The following is a 23,402-nucleotide window of genomic DNA, read 5'->3' as shown; positions in this document are numbered from 1 at the left end:
AATGTGCATAAAAAATGTTAATAAATGCAGATTGTGTTTTGCAGTAAAAGAAAAAGCAGAGCTTGTTTGTTTTACTGGTTTATTACAGAGGCAACACAAACAAAGGGTTCAACGCTGCTGAAACCGAGACAGAAACAGCAACACAAACATCCAAAGTCTCATGTCACAGTTCCAAAAGGCAAAACCAAGATGCACCTGGCTTCAACTGGCTGCCACCTGGCTTTCTCCAGCTTTCAGAACAATGGATATCTCCCCTGTTCTTGTGTAAGACGTTCTATCACTTCTTTAAGCTTTTTGTTAGGAAAGCAACACTGCGTCTGAATGTGAAGAACATGAAGTTACATCTGTCAGCAGCTGCTCTGTTAAACTTGAGTGATGTTCACGAACAGTACATAGTGAAGCTCATCTGTGTTTTTCATGCGCTCATGAGCTTAGTAGTATGATACAAGTTTCATTATTAATAAATCAAAACTTCAGTTATAAAAAGACGCCCACTGCAATTTTCCTAAATGTCAACGTCAGGATTTAAAAGTAAATAAAAACAGAAAGCAGCAAATCTTAAAGGACAATTTTGAGTCATTATCTAAAATGGTTGTATTGTCCACAATTACCGGACAGATACTAAATCCACACTGAATCTTCTCTACTCACGTTTGCTTATTGTCAGCCTGCAGCCTGGATTCGCTCATTTGTTACAGACCTTCACTGTTGAGGAAAAACTATTAAAAACACTTCGGCAAGACACACAGCTCCACTGTGTGACATATTTTTTTAATCTTTATTTTAATTATTCTATATTTTCAAGTATCTCTGTGGTGATTGTGGACAAGAGAATGGATTTTGAAAATAACCAAGATAGTCCAATCTGATATAACTGAATCCATTTATTTTCATACTTGTTTCATTACATTTACCAGAACAGATGATTACACAAAATACAGGGAATATAAACTTTTATATGAAATGATGAGCCTGACAGAGTGAAAATGACCCACTTATAAAATTCTTAAAAAAATCAGTAATTTAATCTTAAGTAACTGAACTGTCAAGTCAACAATTATCTCATATAATTTTCAAGCTGCACTGTATGTTGCTGATGCCCATTCATTCTCTATTCCAATGGTTCCAAATTTACTGAAGACCCCAGCCCCCCAAAGTTAAGCCTAATTAGTATATTCATTAGCAGTCAATAAATCATAATTAATTCATAATTACATTTAACTTGCTAGCTAGAATGAAACTCAAAATTGTTGTTTATGAAATTCAGATGACCTCCTCTCTGTACTGTCCCTGATCGCATCGTGCTAACAACAGACTTACCTGCCAGTGTGGCATAGTTTTTTTTTTTTTAATTCACTCGGAAAAATAGAAAATCTACCTGCATTAATAATAACAATAAGTAACAACTACAATCAATAATTTTAGACTAAGGTGTGCAAGTGTGTTAGGCTCTGTGCCCTCTATTAACTATTATGTTGTGAAACCTCTTCTAGTTCATTGTTGTTTTTACAGGACTTTAATATGAAGAGTAAATATATAAATGTGTCAAAAAGAACTTTTCAGATACTTTAAATTACTTGGTCTGAGTTATAACAAAATGAAAATAAATGCTGCAAATTAATTAATAATTTGTAAATCCCTGGGTGACAGCTGCACACAGGATTGCGCTACAACAAGGGAGTTCAGTGTCTTGTCTAAGGACACTTCGACATCTGTATACCAGGAACTGGGAAATCAAGCCACCAACCCGGGCATTAATAGACAAGTAGGTTTGGATACTGTTTGAATTTGATTAATTCAGATTCCAGTTCCGCTCATCTTTTTTGGTTCTTATCAAATTCCCCATCTGACTTCAAAATGGTAAAGAAAAATATTTTTAAGAGTGTGTATCTAGTCTTTTACAATTTTTCCTTTTTCTTATTCTGTTGACAGTAGCAAGCAAGTCTGCAACAGAACAAGGGGAAAAAAGACAGAGCACTTAAAAACACAGACTAAAGCCAATCCTCCTGTTTTTAACTGTCTTTTTTCTTTGCATTCTAAGAACAGAATGTTTTTTATTCTAGGATCTTTCTGAATACATTTGTTCATTTATTGAATTACACTTTTTTACTCCAGTGTGTACACACTGGTGCCTTTTAAGAGAGCTGTGAAGAGAATAAATTTTTCCACACTCATTGCACCAGAAAGGTTTCTCGCCGGAGTGAACACGCTGGTGCTTCCTTAAGCTACTTTGTTCTATGAAAGTTTTTCCACATTGATCACACAAGTAAGGTTTCTCTCCAGTGTGAACATGTTTGTGCAACAGTAGGCTACTATGTCGAGAGAATGCTCTTCCACACTGATCACAACAGTAGGGTTTCTCCCCAGTGTGAACACATCGGTGAATTTTTAATTTATCTGGCATGGCAAAGGCCTTGTTACACTGATCGCAGCTGTATGGCTTCTCTCCAGTGTGAACACGCTGATGGATTTTTAAATAATATAATCTGATGAAAACTTTCCCACATTGGTCACAGCTATACGGTTTCTCTCCAGTATGAGCACGTTGGTGGATTTTAAGATAACCAGATGAGGTGAAAGCTGAACCACATTGGTCACAGCTATACGGTTTCTCTCCTGTATGTACACGTTTATGGATTTTCAGACTACTTAATGTAGTAAAAGCTTTTCCACACTGGTCACAACTGTATGGCCTAGTTCCAGTATGAATTCGCTGATGCACTTTTATGTGACTTAAAGAGGAGAATATTTTCCCACATTGATCACAGCTGTATGGTTTCTCTCCCGTATGTACACGTTTATGGACTTTAAGATAGTATGATGTAGTGAAAGCTGCCCCACATTGGTCACAGCTGTAAGGTTTCTCTCCGGTGTGAATTCTCAGATGAGTCTTCAGCTTTGATGGTGAAGTGAAGGCTTTGTCACACTGTTCACAGCGGTGACGTTTGGGTCTTGTTCTGCTCTGTTCCTAAAGTGACAGAAAGATAGAGACCGTTTAATTCTGTGGTGGCATAAATGTGGAAAACCATAGATGTGTGCTGTAACTTTGAGGACCTTTTCAGACATACAGCCATAATATGCAACTTAATCTAGTCACATAAGTATTAAATATTAACATAAGTATTTTTCAAAGTTGCGCTAACTGCATAACTCCACCCTTGATCTTAGATGTGGAGTTGACCACATGCTTGTCAAAAGCTTAGCTGCTGTGTTTTTAATTGTTTTAAAACAACATCTAAGGTATATGGCACTGTTATAGGGGATGAACAAGCTAATCAAGGCTGCAGAGTGAGAACCAGAAGTTACTAGAAATAAAATTCAATTTTGGTCACGTGAATGGTGTTTGTAAACAATAACTTCTACTTAGAAAATCACTGAAGTTATCGGCTGCCGGTCACTGTAAATGAATGAGGCTTGTGCATGTGTGCTCGTTAGGACATTATCAAGTGCAGACAATGAATTAATGAATCAAAACCCCAAATTCTTCTAACTACTTGCCCACACACACACACACCTAGCCCCATCCTTACTTATAAAACTCTTAGCTTGTCTGTGATGTCTTTTGTTTGTCCCAACCCACCCTTGAGACATGTTGCTGGCATCAAATTTAAAATGAGCAGTTAAAAAAAGAAAAAAAAAGTGCCCACATTGATGTTTGTTCTCTTTGTACCGCTTATAATCAAACATAGGTTTCAAATAGGGCTGTCAAACAATAAATTTTAATGCAATTGTAACTGTAGTTATTGCAATTTAATCACATTCTTTATTTGATCAGATTTTAATCGTATGCACTTAAAAATTCTTATGCACATAAGAGTGGCCAAAGTGTACTAATGATACTGACAACTGGGTGATTTAAAATTTGATCTAAGTGATTTTTACAATCTGCAAAGCCAAAGAATGAATATCTATAGCTAATATTATCATTTCATCTGCATAACATAAAAATAACAAAACAAAATAATGATCCTGGTCAATCACTTGGTGAAGTTTAAAATTACTGTAGAAATTAGACATCACTAACTGATGCCTTTTTCTTCTCTCTCTCTGCCGAGCAGGTGGTGGTAAATGGAGGGGGGCAGGTTTAGTATGGAGACTATTACAGAGACTCCAGCAGAACTAACCTAATGTTTAGGTTAGATTTAGTTCTGTTACAAACCAGGGTAAATGGTTTGTGCATGGTTGTTTTCATAGCAATTAGAGGTTAGACAAACTCTAAAGTTAACAAATATATGCTGTCATAACATTACCATTTTCAAGATTCAAGGTTCAAAGTGTTTATTGTCATATGCACAGACAGAAAGCATGTTTCCCTGCACAATGAAATTCTGGTAGGTGAGGTAGTACAGTTCTTAATTAAGGCAATTTTGCGTGTATGCTTATTAACAGTTGTCTACCTCAGCGTCTCACCTCAGGTGCGATCTGTGTTACTAGATGCAGATTGCAGCTCCGTTTTGTTTGTGTGTATGGGTGTAGGAGCTGCACCCACGCTCTGAGACAGAGAGCAGACAGTGGAGAATCTGCACAATGAGCAGTACAACTATGCCTTTACATCTACTTTAACTTAGTGCACTCTTTCCGTGCGCTAATATTGTTTAATTTATTTATTAAATAATAATAAAATTTTATTAAATTTAATAAAAATTTGTGGCTTTGAAAATAATGTGTTAATGTGTTAATCCTCACATTAACGTTTACAACCAGTTTCAAATGATTTGCAAATCACATTCCTTTTATCTTTATTTGCATTATATCTACATTTTATACAGTGTCAAAACGTATGAAATGGATTTTGTTTTGTTATGATTATTAACAACAGCAACATTAATAATAATAAAATATTATTATATTATTAAATTTGTCATGAAAATTGATTTAATCTTAAGTTTCCCTCGAGATCAATAATTAAGTATCTGTCTCATTCTCTCTCTCTCTCCCTCCTCTCTATTCACCAGAGTCACAAACATAAAACAAATCAACACCTTATTTGTAATCTGATAAAACACAGTCACAATCTTTCATGTCTTCATTGAACAAATGCATTACAAACGCACGGTGATGGTGGAAAAATCAATGGCAACAGTGTTTTAATAACTGGTTGAGCCACCTTTGGCAGCAAAATACTCAAGCATGAGCTTCCTGTAGCTGTCGATTAGACCTGCACAGCATTCAGGAGGACTTTTGGACAATTCTTCATTGAACAGCGCTCTAGAGGTCATTCCACTCTATTAGGTTGAGATCTGGCCTCTGACTGGTCCACTCCAAAAGGTGGATTTTGTTTCTCTAAAGCATTCTGTAGTAGATGTATTACAGTGTTTTCGATCTTCTTCCTGCTGCATTTATCCAGCTTCTCAGACAGACATTCTGAAATTATCCTGTAGGACACCTTGATAAACTTAAGAATTCATTTTCCCACCACAATAGCAAGTGGTCCAAGTCCAGAGGCAGCAAAGTTGCCTTAAATCATGATGCACCCTTTAAGCTCAAAGTTGTACTGTATAAATCAAAAGTTGTTCTAAACCACAGCTCCATTCTTGTTATATTGACTGGAGTCCAGGGCAGCATTTTAAGGAGCAGCTTAAGGGAAAACTAAAAGTTTGTTCACCCTGCACTTAGGGCAACTCTGGGTTTTCAGTTTGAGAAAAAGTGATCAGTTCAACTCTGAATCAGTTACCACGGTAACCAACTCTGTAAATCTAGCCTACCCAGTCGCAGAGTTTCCCTCTGTCAGGGTCTAATGGCACATTTCATTTTCTCATACAATAAGTTCACTTACAAATGCAGATTTTTTTCTGTTGTTATCTATTGTTTCATGTGTCATAATCAGGCTACATGCCAAGTGCAGAAACACCTCTGTATGTCACAGTTCAATAGCAGCATCTTCCACAATGATCATAGAGCAGCTTAATCAACAAGAGAAACATTCTTTTTAAGTTGCATCCACTGACCCTAAGAAATACACCCTAAATAAAATAAAAGTCAGTGGATGCAACTTAAAAAGAATGAACAATATAGAAAGCAGTCACTATTGGAGAACCACAAATCACTGATGCTGAACATCCCAAATATTTTTGTTTTTACAAATACAGGCTCTAATTTTCAGTAGGGTATTCAAGTGAAATGCTGGCATGTAAATAAACATAAATTGTCAGTAATTCTGCACTGAAATATTTACCATACGTCAGCCGACTGTAATCAAATTTTATACAAAAAAGTTTGAAGCTTGTAGCTTGTAGGTTATCTGTCTAACAGCATTTCAATTTAAGTTTACAGAGCCTAATAGTATATAATAAACACTTTCCTTTAAGCTCAATGCATTTTCATGAAAAATGCATCCACAGCTGCATCTGTGCCATGACCTTTACAGTTTTGTGGGTCAGATTGATTTCACAATTGCTGATCTTCTGCTCAACTTTCTGCTTGTCCCATCAGGGTCACCACAGCAGAACGGGTTCCACGCGTTGATTTGGGATTAGTTTTTATGCTGGATGCCCTTCCTGCCACAACCCCACCATTTTATGCAGCTGACTGAAGTGACTCTGAGGTCTCGCAGAGTGTAGCTGTTAGACAGATTGGTCGTTCAGATTTAACCTCAGAGTTTGTTAAACTAGTTCCTAAATCATCCCCGTTTAGTGACGTCACAGGGTCACAAATTCACACTTTCCACAATCACTTTGTGTGTTTGAATTGGTGACTTTATTAAAGACACAGAGATCAGGACGTGTGTTTTATCAGCTTAGAAGTGTTGTGTTTGACCAGATGTGATTTTATGAAAACCAGGAAACTGTGAACAGTGTCATTATTATCTTGCCACTGGGTTAAAAGACCTCAGTATTATCAACAATGGGCCACAGCCACCACCAATGCTAACTTCTACTAACATGGGACTGGTGAATACTAAACACCACTATGGGTTAGCATCGAGCTGAAGATTCTATATTAGAAATTAGTCTTTAGTCCGGTTCTTAAGCCTTTTTTTTACCGATTAACTCATCAACACTCACCTGGGGATCGCTGGTAACAGCGGGGTCGCTGCTCCGATGGTCACGGTCCTGGTCCTGCTCCTGTCCTCCGCTCACTGACTGGTCGATGTTATCCGGGTGCAGGTTCTCCTGCTGTATTCCGTTATAGTACTGGTCCTGCTCAGTGAAAACCGGGTCCGAATTTTCTTCCTTTATTTCGCTCCTATAGTGGTTCTGGTCGATACAATCCGTTTCCTGGTTGTCGTCGTTTTCGCTCTTGTACCGATTCTGATCGATAAAGCCCGGTTCCGAATTCTCCAGCTGTAATCCGTTACAGTACTGGTTCTGGTCAGTGGAATACAGGTCCTGGTGCTCCTCTTTTATTACAATTTTATAGTGATCCTGGTCGATGACATCCGGGTCGCTCTTATACTGGTCCTGTTGGATGAAATTCGGGTCGGAATCCTCCCCCTTTATTATGATGTTGTAGTGGTCTTGGTCGATAAAATCCGTGTCCTGGTTCTCCTCCTTTATTATGATGTTGTAGTGGTCCTGAGGCACGAAATCCGAGTCCTCGTTCTCCTCCTTCATCCCGTCTTCGTTTTGCTCCAGGACGTTCTGGTGGCTCTTTGTAGCCGCCATGTTGTGACTCAGACCTTCTTCCATCATGTTATGCGACGTTCACGAACGATCCGGTTCTTTCGAGCGTCTCTTATGGACAAACGAAGAGATCTACTCTTCGTTAGGGTCGTGCACACATTTGAATGTCAGTCCTAAATGTAGTCCACAAGGGAGAACGAGTGAGCCCCGGGCGCTAAGAGCTGACGAGTTACAACCTTTAAACACACAGTGAGATTGATTTGTCCTGCTGTCTTTAAATGCACCGCACAGAACAAAGAGAACATCAGAGAAACAACGTTATTTCGTGACCGTCTGACACCGAGCAACAGAACCGGAAGTTGTTTTTTGTTTCTTCAGTCTTGCTTTATATAGAATTATATTAAATTACATAATGTCCCCTTTTATGAAACTACGTGTTGTGTTGCTGGCATCGAATTCAAATGAACTATTTTTCAGCTACCTGTTATGTAGGTGTCACAGCACAGGGAACAAGACACTGGTTTTCTTAATGGTTTCAGGATATTTCAGGTTCAGAACGTGACTTCTCTCAAAACACTTTGCATATATAAAGTCAAGACTATACAGATAGATAGAAAAAACTTAATATATCTCCCTTGAGCAAGTCCTAAGCAACAGTGTGGAGGAAAAACTATTTTATTAAAGAAACCTCCAGCAGAACCAGGCTCAGGCAGGACGGCAATCCAGTGGAAAGTGGACAGAGAAAAGAAAATGTTGGTAGGACCAGTGCAAAGCCAGGGACACCTTCATAAATGTAGACAGACGGAGCCACAGAGAGAAAAACTAGACATAGAGTTAATTTCATGCAATAGTGACATATAAATGTGGGGGCTCAGTGCATAAGTGGGGGGGCATGTTCTTAATCTGTCAAATAAAAATCTGTGATAAATTAACCAGAGGATTATTTGCCCTCACGCTACTAGATCAGCTGTAAAGTTAACTCCTATGGACGACTAAAAATGACTTCTTTAGAAATAAACAAGCAAACAAATAAATGTAGAAATAAATACATAAATGCACAAATAAAAGAATGAATAAATAAATAAATGCTTACATAAAATAATAAATAAATACAGAAATAAAATAATACAGAAATACATGAATAAATAAAATGTATGAAATTTGTGGATATCTGCATTGCATTATGTCTACATTTACTTTTCCACATTTATTTATTTATGTAATTTATACATTTGAACGTTCCATTGCATTTTTCGCCACCTAATACAATTGAAGCTCACCTTCACTGGGGACATAGCACAGTTGTTTGTAGTATGCAAGAGAACAATTCACCCGAGAAGGTCACTTTATGGGATGAGGTAAATTTACCACTAAGTTCTGTCAAGCTATTTTGTAGGGGTTATCTCTTTGTTTGCTGAATGAAACATTGCTACTTTGAAATGGAATCAGACAGTCGTGGCATTCGCTATATTAGCTAACACAACATTGTAACTTGCATCAAATCAAGTAGATTTGATTTGGACACGCGAGTTTTGTTGTGATGGCTCATTTTGTACTTGAACTTGAAATGATGGCTACATTAATGTTTCTGGGTTATATTGTTAACGTTAAAGTAGCAAAGGCCAGATCCATGTCTCTTTTAGACCCCTCCGTAGTTGCTTGACTTACTTGAAAGTTCTTCCAATGGCCTGGAAAATTAACAGAAAAGCTTTTTCGCCCCCAAAAATTCTTGACACCCACAGGACAGGGCCAGCTCATTCATAATCTGCTTTTCTTCAGATGATAATTGTGCTGTTCCATCAAGCTAATATTAGAAATAAGAATTTATTAATTTCTCAAGATTCAGTATTTCATAGCGATCTGATGTGGACACTGGGGGTTGGCACACTTATCAGTTATTACCAATCAGGCAATAACAGCACTGACAGATCTTGGGTCACACTGAAAATTTAAATATTACTAAATTTTACTTGTAAGCACAACTTGACCTCTCAGTTACTAACCCCCACCTCACCTTTTCCATAAAAGAAACCTTTTCTAGTTCTAGTACTACTTCCTATCAATTAAGCCTTACTTTAAAAAATGCCTCATACTATCTTAATTGAAGAGTTGAATGTTTGTCCTTTAATTTACCATCTTTTTGTTGTCTAAAATATGATGTGTCTCTCAAGTTCCAGGAGGAACACCTATTGTTTAAACTGTCACATTTATGTTTAGGGAATCAGTTTAGAGGTTAGGATTATGGCAACGGTCTGGGAAGATAGATCTGTTTTCTACCAGGAAATTGCACAGATCAGACACAAATCTTAGGGGAAATAAAAAAGCAATTTCGAAAAAGTAAATTTTACCAATCCAAAATAAACTGCTGCTAGTTTTCGACAGTGATATAACAGTAGTGTGTCATAAAGCACATGTAAAAATTGGATATAAATATGTAATTGTAATTTGCTTAACAAAAGTGATTTCAAAACGATACTGAAGTTTGGAAATGCTGCAAAGAAATGCTGCATCACACCATCACAAAGTGCTTAAGCTCCAATTTTCTTTTGTGGATAACCACTTTACCCTTAAGTTTGCATGACATGGGACGTGTCCACTCAACACTTGCCCTCTTTTCTCTGTCCTCTTCACTTTCTCCATGGTAAACCTTAGTGGTCTTTCAGTTGCATGTTGTTTGAAAAGGTCTTCTTTGAATCTCGTTGCTCTCGTTGAGTTGGAGCAGTTTTCCATAGTAATAATGGTAAAAACATTAACATTTGGCTTATAATGATTAGCATGTATAGACCATGGTACTCTACTGAATTTGGAATTGTTTAAGTGTAACACACTAGGAAGGCCTCTCTCCTCAGCGAGCTCAATATCAATTATCTGAGGCTCATATGTTCATATGTTCATAGTTCTCCAGGTTGACATATGATGAGGACCACCCACTTAATTAGCATACGGACACAGAAATACATAAATGTGGAAATGTATAAATAAATAAACGTAGAAAAGTAGAACTAAATGAATGTAGACATAATACAATGCAGATATCCACAAATTAGATACATTTATTTATATATTTCAACATATATTCATTTATGATGATATAACTCCAGTACTTGTTTGTGCCAGTTTGCTAACCTTACTAGGGTTTTATTCTTAGCAACTCTGTCCATAAAACTATAATGTTCAAACTTTTCAAGGTTTTGGCTAAATGATATCTAGAATAACATTCTTTCTCATAAGTATAGTCTGAGTTTCTAAGAAAAGCAGTTTTTTTTTTGGCCATTTTGAGTTTTTATACTGCCAATGGAGGAAAAAAGAACCAAACTAGTTTCATGTGTTTTATTAATGTATTAATATACTTCACCAAAAATTCTTGTTAACAGAACATTAAACAGCCTCATGTAACTCTGAAAACATTTAATTAAATAATTTTATATGATCACAAAAATGTAAGTCAACAATTTAAAATCATTTCAACATAACAAATAAGCAGATTATTATGTGTTGAATGGCTTAGGACCCCCAAAGTCTGTACAATTCAATTCACCTAATTCATAATTGTAATTGATTTTTCAAAGGAACCTTCTTGTAAGGCGGCTAAGGCATAATATTAAAGAGATAATTCACTGCTGAAAAACAAGTTGTATCATAGATTCTGGACACTAATTGGTTGAAATGTGTGATCACATTTGAAATCATAAGTCAACAGAAAATTGAAAAAAAATCTGTATTATGCCCTGTCACTCAAATGGGTAAAGAACACCCATCATGCATCGTGCTCTAAAACATTTCCAAGGCTGCAGCCCAGTTGCTGTTACTGGTTAGGCCTGCACCGGTCAGCAGACAGGACTACTCCACGCAACTGTGATGCAGTTTGAGGGGTGAAATAGCGAGGTGGGGTTTTAAGAAACAGAGGAGAGACTGCTGTTTTGATGGTACACCTTTACAAAGCCAAGGACAAAGACAAAACTCTGCTCAGCTCCGGAAAATGCAGCCACTGAAGCACGTTATCGTTATTACTTCACATAATGCAGAGGTTTATCAAGGACCAACGTTTAACTGGTTTATCTGAATTTGTCGATTGGTAGTAATGTTACTTTTCAATTTTTTTAAAAACGTGCTTCATGCGTCTTCATGTTGCTGTTGGCCCACCATACATGCGGTGGGCTCCAAATAAAGGAAATAATAAAATGTGTCAGTGTTGAAATTAGACTGCTTAGAAATGTAGGGGATGTTGTCACTTTTAATTTAGGATCAGATTATGTCATCATGAAAAACCTCATAGTTTCCTATAATCTAGGTAATAAAACAAATTTCTGTTTCAAGAGCTAATGTCAAGCCTAAGTAGACTAATGCAGAGTTTTGGAAAGCCACACTAACTGTATTGCCAAGTGTAAGTACCAGATAACTGATTCGTAGTGAAGGTCAGGAAAAACACGGATTTCCAGTATAATGCAGTATTCACTACTTTTACTCTAGTATAAATATTAAGCATCACTATTGAAAAATTGGCCTTGAAATACTAGTAATACTTCTAAAATACTATAAAGAAAGGGTGAGAATCACAGGTTAACTTACAATACAATCACAATATTTTGTCCAAAATATCAATATATCGCAAAACACCAGTGATTCTGTGATATACCATGTATCATATGATCCAAAATATAATCACAATACCTGTAGTTTCAAAAAAAGTATCAATATGTACAAGTATTAATGGTATACCCATTTTAAAGAGTACAATACAATGTACAATACGTGCAAAAGTTCATACACAACTGTCAGGCTACCTTAAACTAGAAAAAGACTGCCAGAGAGGACTGTTTGTGACAAAACTATGTTTAGCAAAGGTATGTAACATCTCTTAATTATCAGGCATAGCGTTCATTTGTCGTCAATATAATCAACCATAATTAACACATAGAACTCCATTGCCGTTCACATCCATCAATTGCAGGAAACTCTCACAGCAGCTTTGAGTACATTCTCTTAGTTTTATCTCTGTGTGTACAGAGCTGGAATCACTTTTTGGGTGAAATATTTTCGACTCTGGAACCATACCTGGGTTTCACATTTTGCATCGTTCAGTGAAAACTTTCATTTTCCACTCCGCTGTGAGGCTTGGTTATGAAAAAGGAAGCTGTAACCATGTAACTGTTGCAGTGTTAACGTAGGGTAGAAAGATGTACATGCACGTTGGTCGTGTTGCCATTGTACTTTATTTTTTCAAAACAGTCCTTGCAGACTACATTGTCTTTAGCGACCGTCTTTGTTTAATCACTATAAAACTAAAATAGATCCAATCTTTTCATTTAAATGAAGCCAATGTTTCAGTGGTTAGCGCAGCTCTGGGAAGCCCAAAGGTACCCACGTGGTAGGACCCTGATGGTGTTGGCTCTCTAACAGCCCCCTATCGTCAAAGCTCACACTTACAGCACACAGTATACATCTGGACTATGCAAAGAAATACAAAAGCATTAAGACTTAAACATTTTTAGCAAGATGTGTTAATAAATCCAATAGATTGACCTACAACTAATCATTTCAAATATGTTCACAGTAATCATAGTCAGGTTTTTCTCCTTTACTACGAATAAGTCCACTGTGCTCCGCTGAAGAACGTCTCAAAACACTGAGACATGTCCTAGAAGGGGATGAAGGAACAGCCGTATTTTTACCATTGTGGAGCATAATGAGAACATTGTGAAGAGGTAACAGGCAACAAATAAGAGAGGTGAGTTTACAAAAGCAAAATCTAAAACCAGTGGATGAACTCCGTGTGGCCCTAAGTTGAAGACTGTTAAGATCTTTAAGGTAGTGAAAGCTTTCACACCTTGGTCACCTTTGTACGTTTTTCTCTAGTGTGGGCACGCTGGTGTCTTTGTAAGTGGCCAAGTACAGAGAAAGTGTCGCCACACTGATCACAAGTGTAAAGTTTCTCTTTATCGTGACCACGCTGGTGTTCAGTGAGTTCACTTAAGGTTCCGAAAGCTGTCTTACACTCACTGCAGCTGTAGGGCCGCTCACGAATGTGAATACGTTTTTTATGGACTTTTAGAAGCTTGAATGTGAGGTAACCTTTTTCACACTGGTCACATTTGTATGGTTTCACCCCAGTATGCAGACGTTTATGGATTTGTAAAAAATATGGCGAGGTGAAAGCTTCCCTACACATGTTACAGTTGTACATATGATTCTCTGTATGTTTTCGTCGTACATGAATTCTTAGATCACCTGATCTGAAAAAAGCTCTCCCACAATGATCACAGCTGTATGGTTTAACTCCAGTGTGAACACGTTGGTGAAGTTTTAGGGTTGATAAATGTTTGTATTTTGTCCCACAATGTTCACAGCTGTAAGGTCTCTCTTCAGTGTGAACTCTCTGATGCATCTTTAGATATGTTGGTGCGGCGAAGGCTTTGTCACATTGCGGACAGTGAAAACGTTTGGGTTTCTTCGGTCCTCTCTGTTTATAAAGTGAAAGACAGAAAAATGGAAAAAGAGAATTAGATTCAGACCATATCTGATTTTAAATCTGATGATATCTTGTAAAAAATCTTATTGTTTTCTGTGCTAGCACCAGTAGAGGTAAAGCAGTAAAGATTGTACTTGATGTGCAATTAAGAATAAAACCAGCATAAAAAGAATTTGTTTAATGAGTTTTAATTACTAGTGTTATTTGTGCACAGGTTGCAAGTTGTGGTTTTACTTTTAGTTGTTAAACATTCTCCTTGTTAGTATATTACATTTTTAACTACAACATTCCGTATTTGTTCAAGGGTAGTAACTCTACATAAACCTTTATTACTGACTAGTAATAAAGGGGAGGGGTAGGGGGGTTTGCAACATAGCTGTTCCCCCAGCCAATTAGAATGCAGTGACATTTAACCTCTGACCGTTCAATGTAAAGATGGAGCAAACAGATGCCAGTGAGACTTTCAACAAACACAGCAGATAATATGCAGGTAAGTTAATATTTGCAAATTGATCATCAGCCTATCTATCTGGGGGCGGCTGTAGCTCAGTTGGTAAAGGCAGTCGTCCACAGACCACAAGGTCAGTGGTTATATGCCGGCTATATGCCGAAGTGTATCTGGGCAAGACACTGAACCCCTAACAGCCCATTCCCCTCCCCAGCTGTGCAGTGCCGGTCCAAGCCTGGTAGAAATTGGGAAGGGTTGCGTCAGGAAGGGCATCCGGCGTAAAAACTGTACCAAATCAACATGCGGACAATGATCCGACCCTGAATGTGGGGACCCTGAACTCACGTGATAAGCTGAAAGGACCCACCCACATGTCAGCTTATCTATCTATGTGCCATAGGTGCAAAAAAAAAAAAATCACCAACTGAGCAGCTAAATCAGCATGACACTACTAACCTCCAAACAACACTAACTAGGAAGGTTTTCACTGTTACATAAAAAAAAAAGCTCTGTTTCAGTTAGAAATAGACAATAACTGGCTCAGCCAATGACAGTGTTGCTGCATCAGAGGTTTAAAGTGTTTAATAGTTTGACGGATCAGTGTCAGAAACTCAACTCAATTTGTTTGGGTACTTGAGAAAAGTGGACCTGGACATATACTTTATGCTGCATTCTCTTCTTTGTGACAAAGGGCAGGGCTGAGTTACTCCATATGCACAAAGCAGGAAGGAAAATGGACAGAGGGAGTCCTGCTGAGACTTCACTAAGTTGAATTTACAACTGTACAATGCTCTAGGCATAATAGACATGAGTAAAATATGTATCGATGTGCATGTGGTACAAGTAAAACTGTCAGAACAGTAATATCAGCTCTGCCTGCGATCTCAATGTAGCGTTAATTACTGCAGGCTTGATGGCTAATTGTTAATGACTGTGACCATGCTAAAGTAAAAGCTGACTGTGTGAAGATTACTGTGTAATAACCATTTAGCCCAACTGACTACATATATTACAACTGAGCAAATTCATGTTGACTTCTTGTGTGACAACAGCCCAGACCCCCAAACTCACCCCTTTGCCAGGGTTAGACTACCTGCTCAGCAAGTCACATGAGAGAGAGAAGAGGGCAGATGGTCAAGTGATAGTGGCACATTTTTATGTTCTTCATTCTTCTTAAAACTCACCCAGTAATTATTGTCACATTAAACAAGGTTAAATGTCAATGCTTTCTGATTGGCTGGGGAAACAGTGATATGAATAGCTGTTATTTCCCCACATCTGTAGGGTATCTGTAGGACGATATTCACAAATGTGCATCTCAAGACCCACATATGCATAAACGAAGATTTGCATTTACAAAACAAGTTTTTTACTTAAGAATTACTTTGCACAAAATAGAAATAGAAAAAAAGGGGGAATGTATTTACTTTCACAATAAATATCAGTCAAAACATTAAATCAATCATACTTCATTGCAGTGTAAATTTAAAGCACTGAAAGCAGGAGAAAAAAGCCCATCTGGCTCTATGGTTGTGCAGTATACTGTGTTTATAATAAGGTTTTCAGAGTACTAAATTAGTATATACAAACCTTAACAGCAGATGCATCTTTGTGTGTGTTTAGATGTCTTTTTAAGGTCATCTTTAAAGCAAAAACTCTTCCACATTGCTCACACATGTATGGCTTTTCTCCAGTGTGAATACGCCGGTGAAGTCTCAGGGTGGCACTTAAAGCGAAAGATTTGCCACATTCGTCACACGAGTACGGTCTCTCTCCAGTGTGCACACGTATGTGGCCTTTGAGCTGCCCAGGTGTGTTGAAACTTTTCCCACACTGGTCGCATCTGTGCTTTTTCTCATCTTTATGACTTAGCTGATGATTTTTTAGGTTCCGTCTCACAAGAAAAGTTTTCCCACATTGGTCGCAGCAGTAAGATTTTGGGCCGGAGTGAATCTGTTGGTAATGGTAATTTAGGCGATATTTCTGATTAAAGGTTTTCCCACATTGGTCACAGCTGTAAGATTCCTTGGGAGTGTGACTATGTTGATGATATTTTAGGAGATATGTCTGACTAAAGCTTTTCCCACATTTGTCACAGCTGGATAGTTTTTCTTCAGCGTGACTTTGCTGATGTTCCTGTAGGTTAGTCTCAAGAGAAAACGATTTTCCACATTTGTCACAGCCGTATGGTCTGTCAGTATGAGAACGCTGGTGAACTTTCCGGGCATAAGGAGAAATAAAAGATTTTCCACACTGATCACAACAGTAAGGTTTGTCTTCTGTGTGACTAAATGTGTGGTGTCGTAGTGCACTCGTTGAGCTAAAAGACTTTCCACATTGGTCACAGTTGTACGGTTTCTCTCCAGTGTGATTTCGTTGATGGATTATTAAGCTACATTTCCGAGTATACGTTTTTCCACATTGGTTACAACTGTATGGTTTCTCTTCTGTCCCCGTTGTCTGGAGAGTCTGTGCATGTGCTGGGTCACTTGGTGGATCGTGGTGATGTGTCACTTTGTCTTTTTTCTGTAACAAAAAGAGAAGGAGAATTGGGTTTCATTGAGATGCAGGGTACCTAAAAAACATAAAATTAGTTTCTTGGCTTAAAATCTATTGTTCAGAAAAAAATTAAAGTGTTTCTGATGTTCAGCGATTTATGAACTTAGTACTATTGGGGTTGGCAGAATTTTGAAAAAAGGTCATTTCAATGGTTAAAGGACAGCAAACACCATCCAGTCACACATGCATTGATGATTTACTGTGATCAATGGAATGTTTTTAAAGAAATTCACTTTTTGCATATTTTACTTTATTGTAAATTTATTTTAAAATGATCAGTTTTCTCCCCATCTATGTAAACATAATAACTAACAATCACAAAGTGAAAACTTTTTGTAAATTTGCTAAAAAATAAAAACCAAAAACTGAAATATCTAATTTAGGTATTCACCTTATTCAATACCTTGTAGGAGCCCTTTGGGAGTAAATATGGGACTTCTTGAGTAAGTCTCTACAAGCTTTTTACACCAGGATATGGGCAGTTTTCCACATATATCCTGAAAGATTCACATAAATCCACTGTACAGTTAAGCTGACGAGAGACACTGGGCCAACGCTGCTGGTAGTGGAGACACACCTGAAGACCAAGACTTTCAAACACTGGACAGATGCTATTAAATCACTGTTTCCACCAACTGTTACAGATTTGACAGCCTGAAAGGAGCACGCACACCTGACAACTACAAACTCTGAGGTAAACAAATATAATAATCCCCATGAAAATTCTCATTCTCTCACAGTTCAAGTTACTGTAGTTCTTTAGGATTGACCTAAAACGTTGCCCCCGTTACTATCAGGAATTCCAGCGCACCTTGGCCGCACTCCTGTGCCACCTCCACGAAACAAACACCATCGTTGCCGTGGTAAGTTCAGTGGGAGGCTGGTTAGGCTGAAGGCCTGTTTGGTTCACTGTGCTGTTACCTCTCTGGCTGAGTGTGGAGCGGTTCATCCCCCATTTCCTTCACGGCATTCACTGGAACCTGTCAACGCTTGGTTGGTACCAATCGTCGTCTCTGATGAGCTGTTTTAGCCCCGCCCCCCCATCCTCCCCTCGCCTGCGTCAGCGCGGAGTGAATCTGTGGTACCTGCAATTTCTCGGTTGGGCTCCTTGGTTGGCCAGATCGCGGGCAAACAAAACTTTTGTCCTTCAAGATTACTTTGTATCTAGCGGACTGGACTTTTTCTGTGTGACAGACATGGGTAAATGCCAGTCAGTCCAGCGTATTTACGGAACTCTTGCCTCCTGATTGTTGTTACTTTAACTCACTGCACACGTCTGGTCGAGGTGGAGGAATAGCCACTGTTTATCGGACTGTGTATAAGTGCAAACAGCTTTCACTGTCCATTTCTTTCAGCAGCTTCGAACTTTCTTTTTTCGAGCTTGGCTGCTCTCACCCTGTGCTATGTGCTGTGATCTATAGACCATAAAAATACAATAAGGATTTTATAAATGACTTTGCTGACTTCATGGCCGAGGTCAGGCCCAAATATGATTGTGTTCTACTTGTTGGGGATTTTAATATTCACGTGTGCTGCCCAGACAAACCTATGGTTTATAAATTTTTAAATCTTATTGACTCTTTAAATTTGGTGCAGTCTGTGTCTGGACCCACGCAAGAGCATGGACACACACTTGATCTGCTTTTATCATATGGCCTGTTTTTAATCTGGAGGTTTGTGAAGCTGTATTCTCAGATCATATGCCTGTGGTTTCTAACATTTTCTTGCCTTGTAACGTGGTTAAAAGTCGCGCTCCTGCTCAGCTCCACTGCCACTCAGTTTTCAGTCCTTTTCAGTCAGACCTATGTCACCCTGAGTCTATGGGCAACTATACAGAGGAGCTCAGCACCTGCTTTCACTCTACCTGCCAGACTGTATTGGACAGGGTGGCTCCACCTAAAACTAGGTGGCCTAAAGTCAAACCTGAGCCTTGACTGAATGCTGAAACTCCTGGTGTGAGGCGGGAGAGCCGCAGAGCGGACTAACTACAAGTGTCCTTTTTACATTTTAAGACTGTTGGCGACTTTACCAGTCCAAAGAAAAATATGTTAAAAAGAAAAACACTGTGCTAATATTATTATTACAAACCGTCTCCTGGGCGGACAGTGTCTGAAGTTTTATGAAATGACAAACTTCAGTTATTGATTTCTAATTCATTTGCAACATTTTGCCATTTTAGGTTATAAAATACATACTGAAAATACTGAAAATACATTTTTGCAATTTGCTACTTATTATCTGGAAAAATGTAACATGGTCTAAATACTTTACATGTTGACTATATCGATTAATTTGAAGAAAATTTAGAAGCTGTTTTTAGTCAGTGAAATAACAATGAGGTTTGAGTCTGGGGGGCCCTGCTCGGCCTTTACCAAAAAAGTTTGTAGAAGTGTGTCATGGCACGAAAAAAGGAAATTCTGAAGACTTTACAACAAGAGCTGGCAATGGTTAAATTAGTTTTAGTACAACACAATAGGCACAGTGACCCACTGGCTAAACCATAGCTACACAACAGAATAACCCACACAACCGAATTCCCACAATCCCTAGCGCCCACAAGTGTCAGTCTCAGCAACCACAACCATTGGCTTGCTACAATAATGTAACATAATATGACAATATAACAATTAATTTAATAAAATTAAACATTTAAATACATTAATTACAATTATATTTCAGTATACAACAATACAAATTACCCACTGCAGGGCATTATTCCTCCACCCAAAAATAGACCAGTCTTAACTGGTAATCAGTGTCGACCAGACCCCATGGCACATTAAGTTGAACAGTTAGTGCATGAAGCGCAGCACATCCAGCTTTTTGTAACTTCCAGTTTGAAGTGGATGTAAGCTAACAAGTTGTAGCAATTAGCGATTAGCCAACAACTTCACTTGAGCTGTCTGCTCCCTCTCTGCTGCACACGGACGCTAGATTGAGCTCACTCATACACAGGGAAAAGAAGCTGCTGCACAAGTTTTTTTTCTTTTTCTCTAATCTCTGTGGTGTCTTGAAGAATTCATAACCAGTGATTTCAGGAAAAAAATATTTATATTTTCATGCTCTGGTTAACCTTTAACAACTAAATCCGTGCACGGTCAGGTCATTTATTTATTGTCCCAGGTACCAAATCTTTGTTTATCATTAATTTCTAGCCTAACTTGTGATGCGTCGACGCACATTTCATAAATTCCATGTGTTTTTGTAATTTATTATGTCAACGCGTCACCCCAACCCTATTCTACACCCAACACTGGTTATGTAACAGATTTCAGCACCAAACACATAAGCAGGTTTACTGTCTGAATATTGTGCTTGCACACATCACAGTGATGAAACTGAAACAATATATCGCGCAACCCTACATCTGTCAAACTAACAAGTGGTGGAACCAAAACTTCAAATACAAACATATCCAATAAAAAGAAGTTATAATATCCAACCACAGTTCTGGCAGAAGAAGTTGACGGTCACCAAAACTGTCATCCAGGTCATGGTTATCCAACAATTTGCTGTTCAGCGACAATCTTGATCCAGATGACTTCAATAGTTCTGTCTGGAAAAACTAAATCTGAACTGCGGACGCCTTCCAGATGGGAGGTGAAAGGTTGCTGCACACTAAAAGTCCCATTGCCACTGAACAACAATTTCTGAGACGTGTCTGTGGAAGTGCAGTGAAGCATTGGACACACTTGGAAAATGTAATCAAATGTTAGGTGTGTATTTATAATTTTGATCCTCCAAAATGAATTGTTACAATTTCTCCAAGATTCTGAAGTTTCATAACATTTTTGTATGATGCCATTTATAAACAATTTAATCTAATTCTGTTTTAATTTTTTTTTTCATGAAACAAATAAGGGACATAAACCATGACACTGTCGTATCTGTCCTGAAAACAAACCACTACAGTTCATATTCTGTTTACACAAACAGATCAAGATAATAAATGAACCTCTTCAAATGTAGAAACGACAATGTGAGTTGCTGATTTTGTTGGACCCTCGTCAACCAAAACCTTTTTTTCTGCTTATCAGTTTGTTATAATTCACTGCAGTAGAACTCATTATTTACAAAGTTCTACTTCGACTAAACCAGAAAACACATTTCAATACTCACCTGTTGATGGGTGGGACCAGCGGGGTCCGGGCTCCTGTTGCCCGAGTCCTGGTTCGACTCCTTTATTTCACTCTCACTGTGGTTCTGTTCGATTAAACAAGGGTCCTGGTTTTCCTCCTTTACTTCGAGTTTGCACTGGTTCTGGTCGATGAACTCCGTGTCCTGGTTCTCCTCCTTTGTTTCGCTCACGTCGTGGTTTTGCTCGATAAAACCTGAAAGCTTGTTCTCCTCCTTTACTTCATGCTTGTACCGGTTTTGCTCGACAAACTCCGGATCCAGGTTCTCCTCCTTTGTGTCGCTCTCGTTGTGGCCCTGCTCGATTAAGCCCGGAAGTTGGTTTTCCTCCTTTACTTCGCGTTTGTACTGGTCCTGGTTGATTAAATCCGGGTCCAGGTTCTCCTCCTTTATTATGATTCTGTAGTGGTCCTGGCTAAAGCAACTTAGGTCCAGGTTTTGCTCGTCCATTTCGCTCTTGTTCTCATCCTGGATGATAAAATTGGGACCGTTTTTCTCTGTCGCCGCCATTTTTTCCTGCTTTTTTTTTTTTTTTTTGGCCTTTATTAAACAAACACTAAAGAACAAACTGAACTAGAAAAACGTTTCCAAAAAGAAAAGCTTCGGTTTAGAGAAAAGTTTCCAAGGAATGCTGGAAAAAGCTGGGGTTTAAAAACCTCAAAGTCAAAACTTCAAAGGCAGTTATTTGATGCAATGCGTCATCGATGACGCCATCAAGGGCAATAATTTTTTAAAGTCTATAAGCATTTTCCATCATGGCGCCAAAACTATGGAATAACCTGCCTGAGGAAATCAGACTCCCTGACTCAGTGTCATCTTTTAAGTCTCGTTTGAAAACGCATTTTTATAGACTGAGATGTGAGATTCTTGTTTTAGTATAAATAGTATGTTCTATCTATATCACTTGATGTATTTTACCTTGTCCTTTTCTTTCATTTCATATTTAACCTGATTTTATTTTATTTTATTTATTTTTAATGTACAGCAATTTGTACTCTACTGCTTTAGAAATAAAGCTATTATTATTATTATTATTATTATTATTATTATTATTATTATTATTATTATTATTATTATTATGCTGGTGTAGTTAGGCGCCAAAAAGTACAGAAGCCAGATGGATATCACAATAATAATAGTAATAATAACAATAATATTAATATTAATATTAATAATAATAATAATAATAATAATAATAATAATAATAATAATAATAATAATAATAATAATAATAATGATACAAAAATTAGGATATATTACTGAGATATCAATAGATCAGGGTTATAGCAATACGGAAAATTATAAATAAATTATCTTTATTTAACAACTGCTAATTGGCATTAAAACATAAAGAAAGATAAAGATAAAGATAGAGCTGCAAAAATAAGTTCATTTATACATTTGATTTTATGAATACATACATAAAATATATGTATTCATAAAAAAGAAAGCAGATCTAATTAGACCTCTATAAATAAATATTGAATAAATATTCTGAGCTTCTGATATATTTAATTTAATATTATTATTTTTCTATTTAAAACTATTTTTTAAACCATTTTTTAAAAAAAACAGTTTTTTTACCCTGTGCCTCAATTTTGTTGTACAATGACAATAAAAATAATCTGAATCTGATTCTATTGATCTTCCCTTAATAAACCCAGATTGAGTTTACTTATTTACTACTTACTTATCTCCTAGTCCCTCTTTTAAAGGATTAGCAGAAACGTGAGCAAATAATTTATAATCAAGATTCAAAAGTGTGGTGGTCAATATTTTTTATGTCTTTACCTGCTTTTAGCAATAGACTAATTATCCCTTGATTCATAGTTAAAACTATTGTTCTTAATACATTATTTCATTGTATTAAGGAACAGTTCTCTAGTAGGAAGTCCAGTAGCTCAGCCCACCGTCTTTCCATCGGACGTCCTACTAGAGATTACATGAATCTTTGCTATGCCCATTGGTTCTTTATTTTTGGATTGTTTGTGTCTTTTAATGGTTGCATAACAAAATACTAAGATAAACAGTGATTGTATGTTTCATCGCTCTACACGTCGCCAAAATATTTCTGTGTCTTCATATCCTCTAAGAAGAGATTTGTGTCTTCTCTTCATCAGGCTCAAAGCATTGAGGTGACTGTCCACAAGGTCCTTTTTAAAGGAGAAAAGAGGGGTTTTCCTGTATACTCCAAAGTAATATCATAAATAATATTTTCTCTTTTAAGAGG

General features: G+C 37.5%; 2 protein-coding genes across 2 annotated transcripts; both read right to left on the bottom strand.

Moving 5' to 3' along the window:
• Nucleotides 1–864: 864 nt before the first annotated feature.
• Nucleotides 865–7,776, bottom strand: LOC137136972 (zinc finger protein ZFP2-like). The gene is made up of 2 exons (XM_067522793.1): nt 7,005–7,776; nt 865–2,968 (listed from the first exon to the last, which is right to left on the bottom strand). Exons 1-2 carry the CDS (start codon nt 7,629–7,631, stop codon nt 2,060–2,062), a joined length of 1,536 nt encoding a protein of 511 aa, XP_067378894.1. The 5' UTR covers nt 7,632–7,776; the 3' UTR covers nt 865–2,059.
• A 4,980-nt stretch (nt 7,777–12,756) lies between these two features.
• On the bottom strand, nt 12,757–21,721 carry LOC137136968 (zinc finger protein 665-like). Its single transcript, XM_067522783.1, has 3 exons — nt 21,158–21,721; nt 16,070–17,005; nt 12,757–14,022 (listed from the first exon to the last, which is right to left on the bottom strand). Exons 1-3 carry the CDS (start codon nt 21,680–21,682, stop codon nt 13,384–13,386), a joined length of 2,100 nt encoding a protein of 699 aa, XP_067378884.1. The 5' UTR covers nt 21,683–21,721; the 3' UTR covers nt 12,757–13,383.
• Between the last annotated feature and the right edge of the window lie 1,681 nt (nt 21,722–23,402).

This window comes from Channa argus, chromosome 12, assembly GCF_033026475.1.
Source record: "Channa argus isolate prfri chromosome 12, Channa argus male v1.0, whole genome shotgun sequence".
In the NCBI taxonomy this organism is placed as follows: Eukaryota; Metazoa; Chordata; class Actinopteri; order Anabantiformes; family Channidae; genus Channa; species Channa argus.
Note: the sequence above shows the minus strand (reverse complement) of the source record. Positions and strands in the feature narration are given on the sequence as shown.